At 46.1% G+C, this 21,168-nt stretch overlaps 2 protein-coding genes and 1 non-coding gene across 9 annotated transcripts in view; 1 reads left to right on the forward strand and 2 right to left on the reverse strand.

Moving 5' to 3' along the window:
- SACM1L (SAC1 like phosphatidylinositide phosphatase) overlaps positions 1–11,520 on the reverse strand; it is a 38,007-nt gene extending 26,487 nt beyond the window's left edge. For 4 of the 5 annotated variants that reach the window (XM_036333079.1, XM_036333078.1, XM_036333076.1 and 1 more), the window contains exons 1-2: positions 11,363–11,520; positions 2,449–2,546 (exon numbers count right to left, since the gene is read on the reverse strand). In XM_036333079.1, the coding sequence (XP_036188972.1) occupies positions 2,449–2,546; positions 11,363–11,394 (130 nt within the window). In that variant the 5' untranslated portion in view covers positions 11,395–11,520. Of the gene's footprint in view, positions 1–2,448; positions 2,547–9,822; positions 9,843–11,362 lie in introns of those variants that run through there. The other variant, XM_036333080.1, reaches the window with a different exon arrangement.
- Positions 11,521–11,781: 261 nt separating this feature from the next.
- On the forward strand, positions 11,782–11,854 carry TRNAR-ACG. Its single transcript has one exon. It is a non-coding gene; the product is annotated as a tRNA-Arg (tRNA).
- A 2,976-nt stretch (positions 11,855–14,830) lies between these two features.
- Positions 14,831–21,168, reverse strand: part of LIMD1 (LIM domains containing 1) — a 45,519-nt gene continuing 39,181 nt past the window's right edge. For 2 of the 3 annotated variants that reach the window (XM_036333082.1, XM_036333081.1), the window contains 3 exons: positions 21,035–21,165; positions 19,926–19,994; positions 14,831–18,534 (listed from right to left, as the gene is read on the reverse strand). In XM_036333082.1, the coding sequence (XP_036188975.1) occupies positions 17,979–18,534; positions 19,926–19,994; positions 21,035–21,165 (756 nt within the window). In that variant the 3' untranslated portion in view covers positions 14,831–17,978. Of the gene's footprint in view, positions 18,535–19,925; positions 19,995–20,412; positions 20,465–21,034; positions 21,166–21,168 lie in introns of all 3 variants that reach the window. The other variant, XM_036333083.1, reaches the window with a different exon arrangement.

Here is a 21,168-nt window from a genome sequence, read left to right on the forward strand (position 1 = left end):
TCAAATGTAACATGCTTAAGCACTCCTACCAGGTAAACTGTGGGTTATTTCTAATGTCAATTTTCAACTAAATTTATTCAACCTCTTGCCAGAAGGTCTTTATCCCTTTAAGATAATTAGAAAGTAAGTGGGAGGAGTGTTGAGACATGATTTTAATCTCAACATGCAACTAATGGAATGCATCGAAGACTTGCCTAGCTATGCCTGAGAATGTGGGAAGTGAAGGTGAAGGTTCAAGGGAGATAGAAGGAAAAGCCTCCTCCTCGTGTCTAATAGTAATTTGTACAGTAGGGAGGCATCACCATGAACTGTGACTTTATCAATGCCCTTATTAATAAATTAATCTATTAATCTTAGACTATAGGGTTCATTTCATAACTGTTAAACTTTTAGCCAACATGTTTACAAAACATATTTTGCAGAACTCCAGTTTAGGGAATAATGCCCCAATAAATAAGCTTAATTTACTTTGCCCACATCATCCCTAGTCCCTCTCCCAGGAAGAGTGAGAATGCACAGGAGAATAAAAGCTCTGAGAAGGCCTAAGGTAAAACAAAACTGTCCCACTGTATCATTCATGGTTTTCCAAACTTATGTGACTAGAAATCTTTTCTTTCGGTCACAGTTTAATTATCACTGAAACACTGTTGTAAATCCAAGTTCTTTTTTCTAAAGGCAGTCCTATTATTCTGAAGAAAGTAATTCTCAATAAGGTCTAAAATTCACTTGCTTTATCTAGTAATCCAATTTACTCAGCAATGTTATCGCACAATTAACAACATGAAATATAGGAATATGAGTGTGATGAAAAGCACAAAGAAAAATCTGAGTATATTGAGGTCATCTGATGAACTTAAATAGAGCTATAAGTTATATTAACTGGAGTGGAATAGCAATAAAAATATGATAATTTTAATAGGTTAGTTTTTCATGGAAGAAAGTAAATCCTTCTTTTCATGGCAATGGTCTGCATTTCCAACTGACAGAGAAACTGAGCAAGTCACCCCTCATCATCACTGGCTTTAGTCTAAGTATCTCTTCATGTATTTACTGACGAGTGTGTGGTATTATCTTTACCCACTATTAAAAAAAACTATTCATGACCCACTCAAATGGGTCTGCAATCTCTACCCACAAATTAAATATCACTGAAAAGTCAAAAACAATTGAAAATACATTCATACTAAATAGCTTTTATCAATAGGTTGTATCAATAGGGGATATAGAAGTAGTGTAATTAAACTTCAGGAGAAGGTCACTGACATTGGTTAAAACCAATCAGCTATATTGAGCATCCACCAAGAAATGTCAAATCAAACTGAAACAGAGATCTAATTCAATTTGGTCTAATGAAAACTAGATTTATGGTCCTTACCAGACTAACCACATAACCAAGGAAATGGAAATGTATAGTCATGCCTTTCTTGCACTTTATTATCCTATGCAATGTTTTCATATTTCACCTTATGTGTTGAAAGGATATTTACTATGTCCTCAATGCCTATTCCATGGTCACTCAAATGCTGTACTCAAGAAAAAATACAGAATTTGGTCTAGAGGTGAATTTTTTAAACAAATGAAATTCTAAATGTGATAATGGTACATTAATTTGTCACCAAAATTATTTCACATTAATTTAGTCAGAAATCAGTGTTCTACACAACTGGGGGGCGGGGGGGGGGTTATGGGGGACAGGGGGAGAGATAAACCCGGTAAGCAAAGCCAAAATATAACTGGACAGATGGATAAGATAGATAATGCTTACAAACATTATTTGCTTAAAACAGAAGTTGTAGTCAGTAATGTTTATATTATTTTTCATTCATTAAATTACCCTCACAGTCATGAATATTTTAAAAACAAAAGCTGGTATTAACATTCCACATACTTAATGCTAAAACAACCTCCTCACACTCAAAATACCTTAAATCTTACAGCTAGAAGGAACTTGGACATCAACAAAACCAATCCTGTAAAGCAGGGGTCCTCAAACTACGGCCCGCGGGCCACATGCAAATACAAATATTGTATTTGTTCCTGTTTTGTTTTTTTACTTCAAAGTAAGATATGTGCAGTGTGCACAGGAATTTGTTCATAGTGTTTTTTTTTAAACTATAGTCCGGCTCTCCAATGGTCTGAGGGACAGTGAACTGGCCCCCTGTTTAAAAAGTTTGAGGACCCCTGCTGTAAAGAGTATAGATAAAGGAACAAATAAAGAAATAATGATCTTTTTAAGTCCTTACAGATTGCAAAATTTTCAAAATCATTTCTCCTTTTCGGAAAAAGGAGAAAGCATAAAATTAATGCATAGAAATCAAATGAGGTAGCAAGAATTAAAACTTTGTAAGATACTCAGAGATCCACACACTGGCACACCTCTGATTAGTTTAATGACTGCAGCTTAGGTATAACATCTTTCTGACACTTGTAAACCTGGCTGTAAAATACCTGAGAGGGTAACCTCTGTGGACACCCGGTCGATGATAAGCACATCATCCACTCCATCATCACAAGCTTCCACATAAAATTTTTCAGTTGTGATATGCCTAGGAGAAATTTAAAGCCATAAATAACTAAACCAAATGAAATAGACTCCTAAAGAACTACTTACTATAACAATTTCAGCCGGGTTTAAATTTTACATCATTGTCCCAGTTTCTGGATTGGTGAAGCTGTTATGCAGTCCTTGTGTGTTCAGTACCACTCTTTTCACTTGTATATTTAATGCTGACAAGATTTTAATTTGCTGTAAAACCACCAATTTGACTCACACAAGAAAATCATAATAAATTCTAATTTACCATATCTTCAACACAGTTCAGAAGGTAACACAGTAGTTAATAGCCCAATCTATAGTACCAGACTATCTGTACTGTGTGACCTTGAGCAAGTTATTCATCCTGTCCGTTCTTCAGTTCTGATACCCATCAAATAAGGTTCTCATCCTGACTTTGCTATTACTGGCTATGTAATGCTGGCCAAGTTACAAGTGTCTACCCCATGCCAGGCCCTGTTCTAGGTATTAGTGTACAAAGTCCTGGATCACAGAGCTTACATTTTAATAGGAAAGACAACAAACATACTAGGAGGTAATCCAGTGACTTCAGGCAGTGGTAAATGCTGGTAAGAAAATAAAGGTATGTGGGAGATTCTGGGTGTGGGGGGTGCTCAATCTTGGGGGTTAAATGAAACAACGTGTAAAAGCTCCTGGCACAACTGTGATCAAAAAGAAGGGAGAAGTGGGGGAATAAGAAAAAGAAGCACTGAAATATTCAACAGCCACACTATTGGACTATTCAACAGCAAGGTCTTCAAAATTCTGAAGGATAATAATTTCTAAGTGAGAATTCTATATATAGCCACACGATCAAACAAGTGTGACAACAGAATAGAAACATTTCCAGGTGTGCCATATCTTAAAAGACACCTCTTTCACTCTTAGAAAGAAGGAAAGATTAGTTTCACAAAAATAGAGTAAATCGAGAGTTAGACTTGGAATTCCACACAGGAGACGTGAAAGAAATGATGGTGCAGAGAGGTTCCAGGACAGCTCTGTGGCCGGACAGACAGCCTGTCCAGATTAAAGCAAGGGCAGAGGCTCCCAGAGTAAGCCTCAGAGAATAAAATGAACTGAGTTTCCTGATATGTTTGAAAGGAGTTTTACTGCTGAAACTGAAGATTAATTAGTGAGAACGACACTGAAAGTTAATAAAAGTTAAAAGAAAACGGTCACTTTTTCAATTCCAGAAAATAACAACACATTTTTATAAGACTATGTAATTAATTATACTATACTCCTGACTTCATTTGAACCACATCTACATAGTAACCATAACAATATGACCACTGAGTATCGTAATATAACTACACTGAGGAGAGGAGAGGAAAAGAATGTGGTATAAAAGCCTAATTCTCATCTTCTAAAGCAGGAAGTCATCAGAAGACGAAAAATGAAAAAACCAGGAAACAGCAGTACAGACATGTTGTTCTAGAGTGAAAAAGCAGAAGTGATCGCTTGGAGAGTTGAAAGTGGATGTCTCTGGGGCAGAGGGGACAGGGAGTGAGAAGCGCCGTAGGGCGGTCTCTTTCATTATAAGCTTTGTGTACTGTTTACTTTTAAACCACATACATGTATGAGATTAAAATAAAATTAAGAGTAACTGTGGATCAAGGCAGAGAGTTCTGGTCCAAGGGCCCTGACTTCTGACGGATGTCATCTCTCTGGGAGATATGGCAGGAATCTAAGTGCTGGTGCTGCCAGGAGGCTATTCTGATAATGTGACTGAAAACAGCTTAAGAATTTGATAAGAACGGTGACTGCCAGCTAAGAAGAGTAATGACAAGTAATGACTCAGAATCCCACTAGTCATAATAGCAGGCGTCATATCCCAACTCATAGTCCCTTTGCTGTCTTCCTCTTCTTTCCCTCCTTCCACTTCCCACCCCTCATTAATTGGCCTTAACAATGATCTGAAGTACAACAGATTTTATTCTCTAAGTTTTATGCTTCCCAGGTTTCATTTCAAAAGCTAGCGGAAACTAACTTTAACTGTCCAGCACTTACTGAGTCAGAAAGACTTAAGTAAACACCCGGTGGTTTCATGTTTGCTGGTAAGTATGGTTTTACTATTTTTGTCTTTAATCTTCACCAAACAGGCTACCAAGCCTCTGTTGACAAGGACTCTAAGCTTATTCATTCCCCTTGGTATTTTTCACACAAAATGATGGCAGACGTTCCAGTCAATTTTCTTAGACTATAACAAACACCTACATTAAGTTGTTTGTTTTTTTCTTTTCTTTTAAACCTCACCAGAAGATATGTCTATTGATTCGACAGAGACCAAGGGTGGGGAGAGAGACAGAGGGAGAGAAAGGAAGAGGGAAAGAGGGAAAGAAAGAAGGGGGGAAGACATAGATCTGAGAGGGAAATGAAGTGAGAGAGAAACCTCGATCATTTGCTTCTCCTAAGTGCCCCAACTGGGGACCAAACCCACAACCTAGGTATGTGTCCTGACCAGGAATCAAACCTGAGATCTCTTGGTGTATGGGACAAAGCTCCAACCAACCAAGCCACACTGGCCAGGGCTAAGTTGGTTTTTATATGTGGCCTTTAACTGATGTCTTCTTTGGCTCAATGACAGACAGAATAAACAGAATTTTAAAAATTGTTTTCCTTTCTCCTAGCAAGAAAAGATCTTGACAGGTCAAATTTTAACTGGATTTGATGTTATAATGTAACTAATAAAGAGGAGAAAGAGGGAGCAGTTTGTTTTCTCTGATTAGAAAGTCGACAGTGTGTCACAGAAGCCAAGTTTGCCAGCAGTTTTTCAAAATTAACTAGTCAACAGGCCATACTGAGTTTTTGATGTAATAAATACATGGAAACCAAGACAAAAGACTCAATCATAACCAAAAATCTAGGAGCAAATCCTCTCCCTAATGCAAAAAGAAAGGTCCTCAATTACTGTGGTGTCGCTCATTTCTATAAAACTATCTCACATTGCTTATTTTATGAAATAGATTTTAGAAGTTAAGACAAGGGGAACCCTTCCAAGAATATGATTTGCTCCTTAACTATGCTGTTGATAAAAAAAAAAAAATCTCAAGTTCAAAGTGATACTGTATACTGAAAAGAACTCTGGTCCTATATAAACCTCTGGTGAAGTTATCAGAATCCAATGGGTATTTTAACCTCTAACTGAACAAGAAATCTACCTTGTTTCCTTCAAGACAGGGATTCAATATCAACCCAGAGTTCTAGTTTCTGTTAAAATGACAAGTATTTTGGGAGATAGCTAAAAATAACATAATACTAAAATAACAATTCCTATTGTCAACTTTCATTTGGTTGACTTTTCCTTTTATGGATTACTGCCCAAATATGGGACAAAAAAAGAAAAAGAAATCACAGGCAACTAAAAATTAAATTCAGGGCGGGCTGCAGGGGGTTAATGGGGGGGGGAGGACATATGTAATACTTTCAACAATAAAGAACTATTAAAAATAAAATTAGAAAATAAAAATTAAATTCAACAAGGGCAATTCTATTATATTTAATATAAATACACTTAACCTTACAGTCACCTGGGATTCAATAGCTTTTTTTTTTTTAATGTATTTTTATTGATTTCAGAGAGGAAGGAAGAGGGAGAGAAAGAAACATCAATGATGAGAACGAATCATTGACTGGCTGCCACCCAGGAATGTGCCCTTGACCGGAATCGAACCTGGGACCTTTTGGTTCGCAGGCCGACACTCTATCAACTGAGCTAAACTGGATAGGCCAGGATTCGATAGCTTCTCAGAGTGCTTTTAAGAAATTACCCTTGTTAAATTTTAAGACAAGCAATATATTTAATTATAATATAAACATCAGATATCATTTTTACTTTCAGTGTTGGCAATATGATTTTCTAGTATCTGAAAAAAATACTTTTCCCCCATGTAACATTTACACATTTCAGGAAATAACTGACCTCTTCAAAATCCGGTCAAACCACAATGAGTAAAATTAACCTACTTCAAAAATATTACTATTTGCTGACCTCACACCCATTAGAATGACTATTATCAAAAGCAAAACACAATAGAAAACACACGTTGAGGCTGGGGAGCAATCGGAATCCTTGGGCACTGTTGTTGGGAATATAAAAGGATGCAGCTGCTATTTGAAAGCAGTGTGATGGTGGTTCCTCAAGTCATTCCTGTGAGCTTCCTACACCCATACCCAGAAGGTGCTCCCACCCATCCTCATCCCTCCTCCCTTTGGGTCCCAGCAGAATCTCCCTCGTTGAGTGACTCCTTGGACACCTCTCCTATAGTCCAGGTTCATCCCAGACCACCCAGAAGCCCAACCCAATTCCCAAGTCCAAGCTGATATTTCTAGGAAGCCAATTCATTGTAATTCCATCTTCCTCCTCAAATCCTTGAGATCCTATTTATTTCCTATTCTGTCCATCCTAAAACCTATTCTCTCCAAAAACCAGTCTCCTTCATGAAACCAGATCTAAATGCCACCGAATATGAAGCTTTAATCCACAGCAAAATCTTCCAGAGCTCCAGGCCCTCCAAAGAACGCTCTTCTATCAGCTCAGCCCAGCCCCAACATACCTGTTAGAGTGCCTAAGAACTACCAGGACAGCTGGCTGAACTTGCAGGTTGCCAGGCCTCAGCAGGCCTAAAAGTGGAGCTTTGGAATACACATTTTAAAAAAGCCCAGCAAGTGATCTAATGCAGCCTAACACTAACCTAGACTCTCTAGCCTGAACCTCCACCCAATCAAGGCCTTGGAAACAAACTTCAGATCATTTGTGCCTACATTTATGAGCATAATTTTAGCTTCCCTCCATCCTTCCTTGCAGAGAGATGTGTGAATAACCTGAATGTTCATTGTACTAGAAAGACCACATATGTCACAGTGTATCTTAGTTTACATCTGTTCTCAGGGTTGCATGTATCTGCCCTTACAGACCTCACAGCTATGACAATCTTTTAAGAAGAAAGGCAACTTCCTAAGGGAGGAAACAATGTTTCTTCAGAGGTCAGCCTGCCTGATTCACTTTCTAAAGGATTTCTTGCCTTACACCGACTTCAGTTGACCTTTTAAAATAATTTCTTTAAAAATGCTTTGAATGTTTCCAAGAATGGATTTGTTGTAATTATTTTGTAATTTCAAATTTTTATCACTGACATTATCCATGAATACACAAATCACTTAAAAGGAAAAAGGAGTCATAAAATATTAAGAACTGCCTAGATGTTTAAAAAGTATGAATTTTAAATTCTGAACAAATCAATATTCTGTTTCCTATATTAAAAAATCCATATGGACATAGCTATTTTCAATTATAAGTGACTCATTTCTATACCAGACATGTCTGCGGACTAAGACAAGAGCAATCTGATAAGAGGGAAAAAAAGGTCACTTGAATAATGCAGTGTAATGGAAAGATCACTAGACTTTGGGCCTGCTGTTCCAAGACCAGTTCTGCCATGGCTGGGCTGTGACCTGACTGCGGGGCAAGGGCAACTATTTCCCTGTCTTTAGCCGATGACCTCAGAGCCTTTGGAAATACATTAATATACATGAAATGACTTAAGTTGCTGCTACTTCAAAGGCTACAATCCAAATTACTCCAGACTGTGCGATTTTTTGCAGTGCCGGTAGGTGTTCTACGCTGGAAAGTTCCTTTCCTCAGGTGAGTCACGGAGGATCTGCTCCACCCGAGGGTTTATACTAGGTACTGAGGAGGAGGAGAGAGAAATCAAGGCTAAGAGGTTCCACATATTTGCAACCTAATTGGAGAAAAAAGTATTTATAGTGATTTCATCATTTTCTAGGTGGCAAAGTGAGTGTTGCACACAATGATCACTGTAATTCTGTCTTCTTGTCCATGAGACAGTAAATATACTGTTAGTCAATCCTGAGACAGAATGTGCAAACCATATAGACGTTTTTAGTGTCTCATCCTTGTGACAGTAGACTGGTCTGGCAGCCCAGTGAAGGGAATGACGTGGAAAAAAGGCTTCTCAGAGAAAGTGAGCATCTGTTAAGTACACTGGGAATTTCATCCTTAAAATAATCCCATGAAATAGTAATGTTCTCATTTTGTGGATGAAACCCATTTTAGAAAGAGAAGTGACATGGCCAGGACACAAAGCAAGTAACAAGGTCAGGATTTGAATCTAAGTCTGTTCTGATTTAAAAAAAGTTTGATATCTCTCAACTCTATCACAGATATGCTCAGTAGATAAAGAGGGGAGAGAAGAAGAAGGCATTCTGGCTAGAAGGATAAAAATAAGCCCAAGCTTGAAGCTATAAAAAAAAAATTGCCAAGTCTAGTGGGAGTGTGGGGGGAGAAGGCACTGGGAAGTTTTGTGAAATAAAGTTAGAGCACAGATTGTGACGAGGCTAAAAGTACAGATGGCTTACAAATGGGGACTTAATCCTAAAGATCCATAAAACGGAAATGGAGATTGTAAGCAAGGGAGTAGAGGATGAAACCAGAGCACTTAGAAAGGTGAACTTCATAGCAGGACAGAGATGGACTCCAGAAAGTGTATGGCATGATACAGAACAAATTATTATTTAGAATTCCAAGCACCTCAATATTTAAATAAACCCAGTAACAATACTTTTATAATAAAATATTATCAAACTATCTCTTGTATGCATCTTTCTTAAAACACATCTCGAGCGCTGGCTGGTGTGGCTCAGTTGTAGGGTGCTGTCCCATGAACCAAAGGGCTGGTTCCATTCCTTATCAGGGCACACGTTTCTCTCTCTCCCTCTCCCTAAAATCAATAAAAACATATTTTTTTAAAATCTCAAGACACATTTTTAAAAACAGCTCTTGTGTCCTACTAACTCTAATATAGGGTGGAAACTCCTTCCACCTCCAAATGCATCTAAGAAAGAACACTCCTTAGATCAGGCCACATTTAAAAACCTTGCCCAGCGTGCCCACAGCAGGAAGGGCCAAAAAGGAGTAAGAGGGGAGATTTCAACTCACAAACTCCTTAAAGAAAAACAAAGTTGCAAAAAGGCTGTATCTTTACATTTACAGAAACACTCAAAACGTTTTGTCAGGGAAACAAGGACTGACAAATTAGAGACTGCCTTTCACTAACCCCAGATTTACTTTTCGCCCACAGTTATAGTTTCCACTTCCCACACACAATCAATACAAAAGCGTCGGTCTCATCACTGTAGGGCCCAATTTCCTTTCTCTTATGGATGTAGAGCTTTTTTTTAAAAGGTCTAGACTGGTGCACTTCGTGCCTCCTTGGCAGCTCAAGTTCCCCATCCCATTCAATCTTTACCACAGGAAAATTCAGATGCATTCCGACACCGAACTCTGAGCTGCATCAAGCCTAGGCTCCGAGTTGCTTAAACACACTTGAGACCTGGCGCCGGATCATATGAAGCCCTTTAGTCAGGATCAGATGGATGGCAATAACCTAATTAGCCAGCAGAGCACACGTGACACCGGCCCCGCCGGCACCCTGGGTCAAAGACACAGCTGGACTCATTCACCAACAAGGTGATCACCACCTTAAAGGGGAACTGGGAGAGAATACGGAAACTTGGCCAGGAAAATCTGGAGGGAAGTGTGCAGCTGCGGTTTTCAAAGAGAATTTCAGCAGTAAAGAGAAGCGGCAAAAGGGCATGGGCTGAGGGAAGAGTAATCATCTGTTCTACCAGATACCTGGTGTTGCAAGGACCTCACTCCCTATTCTGCATCCCTCACGAAGTTTGAACCTTCGAGAAAGTTAAGTGAGCTTGAGGTGCTGGGGAGCATAGCAAGTGCCCAAACCACATTTTGAAGTCTTCCTACCCCTGCCAAGGAAACGGGATATCTATGCTTAAGTACCAAGATATTCTAATTCATGGAGGGGACGGGTAAGCTCCTCAAAGATTACATCTTGCTGCTGCCGCCAAAGACCTTCTCAGACTACAGCCACTGGATTTCCAGTCTGGGGCTCAAGCATTCAACACAAAGTGGGCAGAGCAAAGTTATTCGCAGACAAGACCAGCGTAGGGGCCGGCCGGTCACGCTAAGGGAAAGGCAAGTTTTTATTTTTCCGAGACAAGCCAAAATAACCTTACAAATACCTAATGTATAACCCCAACCACCAGGGCCTGTTCGCAAAGCCTCAAGGACGTGGCTTGGACCGAAAAGTCGGTCTGCAGCGCCAAAACCCTCCGGATTAGCCTCTGCCTGTCAACGTGGACTCCAGCCCCTGCTTTGTGCTTGAGCTGTACAATATCCAAAGCCAAGTAAACCTTCCAGGACCAAGACTACTTACTGACTGCACTTTGCTTTTACCCCCCGCCCCTCCTGCATCCTAAACACGGGTCAGGGAGGCTTCATGCCCAAAGGTTTGTCGATTTGCATATGGACTCCCACAAGCTGCCCGGGTCCATTAAATAAGAAAAAAACTTTCTCTGCTGAGTAGTAAGGACACAACTAGCCGCCACCTCTCCAAAAAAGCAAAGAAACAACAACAAAAACCCACGTACACACACACACACAAAAAGTGAGGACCGTGAAGGACTGCATCCCAACGCCGAGCGCGGCTGGCGGACGCCGGCCTGCAGCTGCGCTCTCCGGCCGTGGGCGTAGAGGCCGCGCGGGACGGAGAAAGGCGGGCGAGACCGCCGCCCCCGGGCCTGTGGGGACTCGGCGGGGCGTTGGGGCGGCCGCGCCGGGAGACGAAGGCCGAGCCGGGAGACCAGGGGCCCCGCCGCCGGCCCGCCGCCCAGGGACCCAGGAACCTTCCCCGGGGCCAGCGGCCCGCACCTGCCGCCCGCCCGCCCGCCGCCCCTTTCGGTCAACAGCCTCCCGCCCGCGGGACTCACAGCTTCAGCCGCTCGTAGGTAGTCGCCGCCATCCCGCAACACCACCTCTTTCCTCTTCTTTCTGCCCGCCCCGCCCCGCGTCGCCACCTCGGCTCCGGCGCTACCGGTCACCCTGGCGCGGCGGCTGCAGCGCCCAGGTCCCACCCCTCCTCACGCCCCGCCAGGCCAGCGAGCGAACGGGAGGCGGCCGTGGACAAACTTCGAGCGCGCACTGGCGCACGCAGGAGACGCGTCGCACGTAAAGGGATGGAGCGCAATGACGTCGCCGCTGCGGATTGGCGGAGCGGGTTTGCAGGGGGAAGGAGGAGCCTAAGGAGCCCTAGGCTGGCTCTGCGGCGGAATTGCAGCGCTGGTGTCAGGAAGCCTGTTGAAACTGCGTAAGCGGTAATCTACATTGCTGCGAGGGTTTGGGGTGTGCCGGGCCAGTGGCGCAATGGATAACGCGTCTGACTACGGATCAGAAGATTCTAGGTTCGACTCCTGGCTGGCTCGAGGCGTACACTTTTGCCTCACCTGGGTTAGATGATCCAGGCCTTTCTTGGGGAGGACTTATGATTAAAGTGTAAAGGCCAAATATCTGAAATCTTAACGTTATTTTTGCCCGAAATGTCATCTTTTAAGCTGTGTTTGGAACCCGGAGTTGTACGAGATGGTTTGTAAATTGCAAAGCTCCCTAGTAATGATCCACTTGAAGAGTCTCTGTAAAACGGGGCACATTTAGGAAGGCACAGCTGGAAAGGTAGCAGTTTGGAGTGCGGTGGGCAGGGGAGGAGGAGCGTACCATGGCCGGAGCTTAGCCACCGGATGACGCAAAGGCGCACTGAGCGCCGCAGTTCTGGCCTTTTCCCGGTGGAAAGGAAGCCGGGCGGTGGTATGGAGAGCGGTGCACTGTCAGGTTACAGGGGTGGGGGAGTGGGCTCCATCCTCGACCCGCTTTGGGGACGGAACTGCTGCAGTGCGGCTGCGCGCCTCTGAGCCGCTCCGCGGTGCAAGGAGTCTGCAACTCTGTCCTTTGAGATCTCCGGGTCCCAGGGTAACCTGGCCCCACAATGCCATAGGGAAACCTTAAGACACGGTGTTTTTACGGTAAGAAGACCCAGGCAATCGCGTCTAGTCCCCTCATATAGGTGCCTGGCTCAGAGACCTGGGAAAGCCCGAAACGTCTGCGGTGGAGAGGGGACTCGAAGCCCGGGAGTGGCCGAGGCATCCAACACTGTCCATTAACCAGTCACACTCATCGATTGATTAATCTGTCCAATATAACGTGTTTTCCTCCTGAGGAAATATAGAAAATTTGTAAACTACCGAAAATTATTGGGAATAAAAACAATGCCAGTTCTCATCGCGAGATCATTACTATTAACATCATAATTTCCCCCCCTAGAGGCCTTTTTTTTTTCTTCCACATTTTTAATATGGATTTACCCACACGTATTTTTCCAAATCCCCGCTTGTACCAGAAATGTCTGTTTTCTTATTGTCCCTTTAGCTTTTGGCCTGAGATTTAAGGTCATTAAATATTCTCCGAAGATATTTCATTAGAGAATATTTTAAGCATTACTCTTTTGTTGGGAATTTGGGTTGTCAGTTTTACACTTTTTAAAAAGAATTGTGTTGAATTATTTCATATACGTCATAAATTTCTAGATGTGAAATTATCAGGTTTTCATTTTTTTGTTGTATTTTTTTATTTTTATTTTTGGGGTGTTCATTTTTAAGGTCCATTTTATGGACATTTTTACCCCATGGTACATATTTTAAAATTGCCCTCCAAAAAAACCCAATAAACTTCTATCAATAACATGTTTCCTTGCATTCTAATCAGCACTGTTTTACAAGTTTCATTATTTCCTTGCAATTTTCATAATTGAAAAACGAAAGTTCCTTTTACTTGATGTATATATTTTCTCTTGGTATAGGCATTCAATGTTTTCTTGTAGATTTCTTAGACTTTTTCATAATATAAAGGATATGAATTTTTTACTATCAAAGATTGCATTGCAATCTTTTCCAGTTTATTGTTTACCTTTTCCTTATATTTTTGCACCTAGAGTAATTTTCACTATCATATATTCCAATGTACCAATATTTTTTACTTTATGGTTTCCTCTATTGCATATGGGCTCTTTTCAAATTGTTTTGTGTTTGTATTATTTTTTCCCATTTACTTTTACTCCATTTGTAATTTATTTTGTTGGTCATTCCAATGGAAAAATCAAGTAAGCTGAAAGCCACATTTTTATTGATTTCAGAGAGGGAGAGCGAGAGGGAGATAGAAACATCAATGATGAAAGAGAATCATGGATTGGCTGCCTCCTGCACTCCCCACACTGAGGACCGAGCCCGAAACCCAGGCATGTGCCCTTGACCAGTATCAAACCTGGGACCTTTCAGTCCGAAGGCCAACGACGCTCTATCCACTGAGCCAAACTGACTAGGTCCCTGTCACTCTTAATTAAGCAATTAAGGCTGTAAGCTCTTTACTTGGACTAATTCAATACTACCACAATTCCCTAAGGTAAGTTCTGTTATAATCCCCATTTTTAAATATCAGGAAACTAAATTTGCTTACGGTCACTGAGCAATTAGGTGGTGGAGCCTGAGTTAGACCTTGAATCTGGGCTCTTGACCCCAAATCCATTCTGCCAGTAGGCTTATTGTATACCAGAGGGTGACCACATGAGTGGACACAGGGCCATTCCCTCTCTGGGCAGGAATGGTGTTCCCATATGCTCCTCCCTCCCATACCCCTTGCTAGTTAGCAATCAGAAGACCTCATCTCTCATACATTGCAGGAGGATGTTGACGGCTACATAACTAGGCAATATAAAATTTCCAGCTCCATTATAACCTATGGGACCACCTTTGTATATGCAATCCACCATTGACTGAAACCATGGTCATCTCAGGACAAAATTTCAGTCCCTTCCCCGTTCTGACACCCATATGTTCCTTTAAGAATCCAGAGTTCTAGTGTCCGGGGGTTCAGTTCCGGTTCAGGGCACATGCCCGGGATTGCAAGCTTGATCCCCAGTAGGAGGCGTGCAGGAGGCAGCTGATCAATGATTCTCATCATTGATGTTTTTTTTTTTTAAATATATTTTATTGATTTTTTACAGAGAGGAAGGGAGAGAGATAGTTAGAAACATCGATGAGAGAGAACCATCGATCAGCTGCCTCCTGCACACTCCCTACTAGGGATGTGCCCACAACCAAGGTACATGCCCTTGACCGGAATCGAACCTGGGACCCTTCAGTCCGCAGGCTGATGCTCTATCCACTGAGCCAAACCGGCTTCGGCATCATTGATGTTTCTACTCTCTCCCTCTCACTTCCTCTCTGAAATCAATAAAAATATGTTTTTTAAAAAAGCGGGGGGGGGGGGGGGGATCCAGAGCTCTAAAAGGAGACCAAACGCAGTTTACAATGAGCTTCCTACCCCACACACAAAAGACCCGGCCAACATTATCAAGTTGGAGAGCACTTTAATGGTCTACAAATTGATGCAGTTCTATTGTTATGACATGTTAAAATCATTTTATAGAAACAGTAAAACTTCAAATAATTTTTTAGGAACAACATTGTGCATAACTTTATAGAAACAGTACATTTTTTAATAAATTTGTAGAAAAGAAGAGACACCGAGGAAAATAATTTTCTCTGCACAGGTGACATTTTCATGCTCTCGATGGAAATTTCCCACATCTGCCCCGTTCTGGCTCAGCACAATGGATAGCCAATATATGTTGTTCATTTTTTATCTATTACTTTAAACAGTTACTTCCAATAGTCACTGGGAAATTAGGACTATTCGTGGCACAAAGGAGAGCACAAAGAATTTGGTTTTCCTGGCAGACAGGGTCTTATTAACAACCACACCAAGCAACCAGTTTGGGGGGCAAGTCTCGCACATATTCTTTGCAAGAGTATCAGCAGCCCTCACGGTTCTCACACTTTCACACAAAAACGGCCTGCAAAGGATTGTGGATAATTCTCAAGTCCTAACATTCCTATTTTTCCTTTTGTGTGACCCCCGCCCATGGAAACAAAGGCGATGGCCGCCCTTGAAGGTGATGGAACTCCGCAACAATCCCTTCCACCACCCAGGACTCAATGGCATAACCTCAGGACTCAGCTGAACGAGGCTGTCACTCCAGCACTAACCGCCGAGCAAGTAAAGTCCTGTGGGGGCAGGGCAGGGGACAACAGGCAGTGACAGGGACAGGACTAAAGGCGCTGCCATGGTGAGAGATGGATAAATCACTCTTTACTCAGTGACAGACGGGAAACATCAGAGACAGAGATCCTGATAGAGCGGGCCAACCTGGGTTACAACCTTTAGACCACCCAGGCAGTTTTTGAAAGGCCCGACCTGAGGGGGTGGGGGAGAGGCGATGGGAGGCAAAAAAAATAAAAAATAAAGGGCAATGAGGCAAGGGAGAAGGCTGGAGGCTGGTGCTGGGGTTTGGAATCAGGCCATAATTCTCTCCTCACTTAGCTAAAGTCAGAGTTGTCTAGGGAACTTGGGAAGGGCTATTTGCTCTAACTTTTACAACCAACATATTCATCCTGGTCTACCAGGCACTTGTTTTCTAAGTACAACCTCATTACAGGTCCACTTGGCTAATAACACACAGAATGTTTAAAATAACCAGGTAGGCGAACATCTCCTTGTGGCTTATGTGCAAGGGCCTGAGCAGGAGAGAGAAACTCGGGAGTCCTGCCTGGTACCCTCTCCAGGGACGCAGATCACAAGAGAGGTTGCTGCCCGGGTTTCGTCTGGTAATTCTCATTGTTCTTCAATGACACAAAAAAATGCCATATTGACAGCGAGATCTGAATCACCCCAATAAAGGCTATTTTAAAAATCTCACTTCAAAGACGGAATCACAGATTTAACGAACTAGTTACCCAATCTGCAAACAAACGCCTCCTACTTCTGTCCGTGGCTCTCTCGCTGGACTCGAAAGTGGAACAAAGGTGAGTCCGCGAGGCCAGAAACATTCGTGGTTGGCAAAGACGGGCTGAGACGCGTTGGCTGGCTTCCTCTGCCCACAGCCTTGCCCAGGCTAAACTGGATGACTTGATGGGGAGAGAGGGGTGTGGCCCCAGGGGTCCCTTCCCCAGCCCCACTCATTCACAGGTTTTCAGGAGGCTCAGCCTATGAAAAGGAACCAATGATAGCACATAGTCTGGAAGTGGCATCTGGCCAAAGGACCCCAGTAGAATGACTTTCATGCAACAACCCATGGTGTCAATTCTCGCATCTTACAGGCAACTGTTACCGAATGAGCCAAAAACGTGACCTGGAAGGGAAGCTGGGCCAGGGGGAAAGTCTGGGAGTCCCTGGGTGTCTCCCCTGACCACCCTCCTCGGCCCCAGTCCCCCAGGCCCCTGGCTCAGGGTGCCAGGTGAGGAGGCAGAGGGCAGACGCCAGCTGTCGTGCCCCAGCCTAGCTGGCCGTGGTGAGATGGCCCCAGTGCTCCAGCAACAAGGCTCCGAGTCCCTCTCCACAGGCTGAGAGGGCAAATGCCAGCCCACCTTTGACAAACATGAACGTATGTATCTTATTGAAATACCAAGGGATCCTGACCTCTGGCCTCAGGACTGTGACATGCAAGGCAAATTGTGCCTCCTCAGTTCAGAAGTTGCCTTGAAAACTCGCCAGGGGGTGGCCCTCCAGACCATGCCACCCCCCGGGAGCCAGCACGAAGAAATAGGTAAGGCAGTAGCACCCAGTTTCCACCTATTCCCTGCTGGCCTTTGGTTAGGGGCACAGGGCCCTGACCCACTGGAGTGTGGCTGGCATGAAGCTGGATGTTCCTAAGGCACCGAAGAAGGAATCTGAGCCCACGGCGGCGGTCCACTTCCTCCTTGACCTGCGATTTGGTGATGCTCGTATCTGTGAGGTATTTTGTGTGTGTGGAAGACTGAAAGTGGAGGGAAACAGTTAAGACAAAAGAAGACAAAAGCACTGTACCTAATACCGGTTTCTTCCAATGTAATAATGCCGGTGCCAAGATTGGGGCAAGAGAGAAACCCGTGAAATGACTGTAATAACTTATCCTCAGGCGCGCCCTCCACCGGGCCGAGAGGCCTCACACACGCACACACACTCCTCGTGGGTAAGGGGGTGGCTCTCAGGACGCGGGACTTCCAGAAGCCCAGCCTGACCTGAGCTGAACGGGCACGTGGGATCCTGAGACCTGCCTTTGCCAAAGCGACTCCCAAGTCACAGACCCTGGAGAGCGCCACAGGGGCAAAGGGCAAACAGTGGGCCAAGAGGCCTGGTGCCTGCACCAAGGTCTCTGTCCCAGGGCACTCCGCTAGGCTAGAGCGGGGCAGGTCTCCGCCAGCCCCCCCGCCGCCCCCCCCCTGACTGCCCACAGGGAGTGCAGATCTGCGGGGACACGCAGAGTGCTGGCGGGGGGGGGGGGGGGGGGGGAGGGCGGGGGACAGGAGGGCGCCCCCGTCTCGCTTATTTCAGCATTGGCTCTGGTTCACCTAGAAAATGCTCCCTAAGATGCAGAGCACGTGTTCGGGCTTCCCTCTCGCCCTAACACCATTACAATTTGCAGCCCTTCCACCGAATGAAGCTCTGCGGGGGAAGGAAGCCCTAAATCACTGCGCGCGCGCGTGGGGCGGGGGGGGGGGGGGCACGTGGGGTGCAATATTTCCCTGGAGGGAGAGGAAGGGTTGAATGCATCGGCAGCTGGACCCTCTCCCCCAAGATATTATGAATACGCTCAGCGCACACCTTGCCCTCTGAAGCGACCACCTCCCGCCTCAGGCCGCCCGCTTGCTGCAGCGTCTTCCTGAGCGTTCTGATGCGCACAGGGCAGCCAGCAAGGCCCTTGGAAAGACACACCCCAGACGGGTAGGGTTGAAAGGAAAGGGCCCCACGCATGCGCACAGGCACTCGCTGGCCACGCCTCCCCCCCTCCCGCCCCCCGAACTCCACTCCCAGAATCAACAGGCGGACTCGTCCTTTGCGCCCTGGCCCCTCCCCGCCCCGCGGTCTGGGAGAGGCTCCGCTAGAAGTGGTGCTGGTGCAGGGCCGCGGGCGAGGGGCCTTTCTCCAGCCGCTTGACGTGGCAGGGCTGGCAGAAGAGATGGTCCTCCAGGGGGTAGCAGCGGTGGCCGTCCTCGTCGTTGAGCTCCAGGCCGCAGTCCTGGGAGAGGCAGAAATGTCCAGTGGCAGGCAGCCAAGCAAAAGGGCTGCCAAAGGTCGGCGTCCCGGGAACCAGCGGTGTGGCTCGCTGGGGGTGGCAAACGCAGGGCCCCAGCCCCCCTCCCCGGGGAAGGTCTGGGCTGCACTGTCCCACCCCCGGGCCACCGGCCACACGTCCCCCTCCTGCACTTGAGATGGGGCTGGTGGGAAATGGGATGTGATGTCAGTGTAAACACACGCCAGATTTCCAAGACTTAATGTGTGTGTGTGGGGGGGGGGGGGGGGGGGGGGGGCGCGGGGGGAAAGGATATAAAATGGCTCATGAAAAATTTTTTATAGTGACTACAAGTTGAAATGGTAACACTCTGGATAGAATGGGCTGAATAAATTTTATCACAAAAATCGATCCCGACTATTTCTTCTACCTTTTTATGTGGCTACTAGGAAACAAAATGACACGCAGGCCCTGAATCTGTGGTTCTCGATTTCCACCGGACGGCGCTGGTCTGGATGTGTGGAGGGGACAGTGGAGCTTGTAACTTCACCTTTGCCCCCAGTGCCTGGGGCACCACTGACAAGTCCCACCTACTTCCTCAGCCCCAGAGGTGGGATGGAGCTATCTGTACTCACACCCCTGTTCTCCTGCCCCAAACCAACCCCCCCCCCGCCCCCCATCACAAAATAAGTCTCATCTCCTTGCACTTAGTTCTGGCCGGAAGGCCACGGGCTCTTAAGCGTTTGCACCCTTCACAAGGCTGGTGAGGGGCGACCCCTGGCTGGCCTACCGGTCCTGGGCACCCATGGCTCCTTCAGCCTGGGGGTCATACAAGGATAGGGAAGGGGCAGATGCCCCCCCACCCCACCTTCACACCGATCAGCCACATCCCTGTTTCCAAGGGGGGTGAGGTGGGGGCGAAATTTCTTCATGATTTCCAGGGCTCGGCTCAGAACGAGGCTCCTGGCAGATGGAACAGCCTACACAAGCATGTCAAACTCGCAGCCAGCGGGCCGGCCGCGTGTCTGACAGGCTTGGTACAAGCTGGAGGGGAGGGGGTCTAGTCCCCACATCGAACACCTGCCTGAAGACATGGCCCCCAAACAGGACCTGAACCCGCATTCCCTATGCTCCTCCCACTCCGCAGCTTCAGGCGGGGCAGCTGCCACGGACTCAGGCCTTAGAGAAAATAGTAAAGACCCTCATGCCCAAACATCTGCATCCTCTCCGACCTCTCCTCCCCCTTCCGCCCCCAGAACAGGCTCCATCCCATCTCCTCCATCAGCTCTGACGGCAGCCCCAGGCCTGAACCTAACCGCCTCCTGCCACAGTCAACTGGGCCAGTTTCGTCTTAGACTGCTAAGCGGGTTTGGGGGCCTGGGCAGGGAGAGGCCTACCTCGCAGTGGTAACACTCCACGTGGTAATCTCTGTCCATGGACACGACACGGATGGTCTCATCTGAGCCCTGGCTCAAGAAAAAGCAGGTATGAGAAGTTGGGGGGCCCACTGGGTTCCACATGCAGTGGGGGTGTCGGGGGGGGGGGATTCTGAGTAACAAGCAGGCGGCCTTAGAAGATACTAACACGGGGGGAAAGGGCACATTGACTTATGGGAAATGGAGGGACAGGAGTCCCACCCTCTGGGATGTCGTTGACACTGAAAAAGCCACCTGCTCACCTTCTACGCTACGAGTTAGCATTACGTCATTACGTCGGAGAGTCTGCCCTGACTGCGGGGACAAACAGGGCACCAGCAGGGCATTGGGCTGGGGAAGCCGGCGAAAGAGAAAGGGGCTCCTTGGGGAGGACACGAGGGACAGAGCCTGGAAATGACCCCAGGAGAAATTCCTGTCGTGGATGGCCCGGGTCTGAGGGGCATCTCACCTCAGGTGGAAGGATGGGGAGCCCGCAGGCTGCACACTTGGGGGCCAACACCCTGTGGGGAGAGCAGAGAAGCCGTGAGTTGCAGGTTGTGCTTCTGGAGGGCAAGGCCCAGGGTTCCTGGGAGCCCTCCTCCCAGCCCGGCCCTGCCCCCTCCAGCCCTGGACAGAGGGCCTGGCTCGCTCACTGGGACTCGCTTCCTCAGGCTTCTTCGGGACCCATCCCCAGCGCTAATGAGCACATCTGGCCCCTCGCTCTACTCGGAACAGAGACTGACTGTCTGCTTTCTCCCCTTGAGGAGCCTGGTACAGGCCCAGGCACACCGAGGGTGGAGCCAGCTGAACCGGCGCCGTCTAAGTTAGCAAAGCTGGAGCCACAGGGCCTGGAGGATGTGATCTGGGGTTTTGGTGTTTTGTTTTCCAGTAAACACAATTCTTTAATCAGTTTCTGTCTGCACAGACATCGCTGAGCTCCAAGGCCCCTGCTCCACCCCTCAAATCATGAGGCCTTTGCCGGGCTGTGGGCTAATGGACAAGCTGCCTGTAGACAAGCCTTAGCAGGTGTCTGCTGTCACTGCTGTGTGCCTATCGCGTGGCTCACACGTGCGGCTCCCGGCCCTTCTTACTTGTGGTAATCTCGGACACAGTAGATCTTGTTCTCTGAGTCCACAGTGAAGGGCACCCCATCCAAGCACTCGTTACAGATGACACAGCGGAAACAGCCAGGGTGGTAGGACTTCCCCAGGGCCTGCAGGATCTG

The sequence above is a fragment of the Myotis myotis genome, unplaced genomic scaffold (assembly GCF_014108235.1).
Source record: "Myotis myotis isolate mMyoMyo1 unplaced genomic scaffold, mMyoMyo1.p scaffold_m19_p_13, whole genome shotgun sequence".
Classification (NCBI taxonomy): domain Eukaryota; kingdom Metazoa; phylum Chordata; class Mammalia; order Chiroptera; family Vespertilionidae; genus Myotis; species Myotis myotis.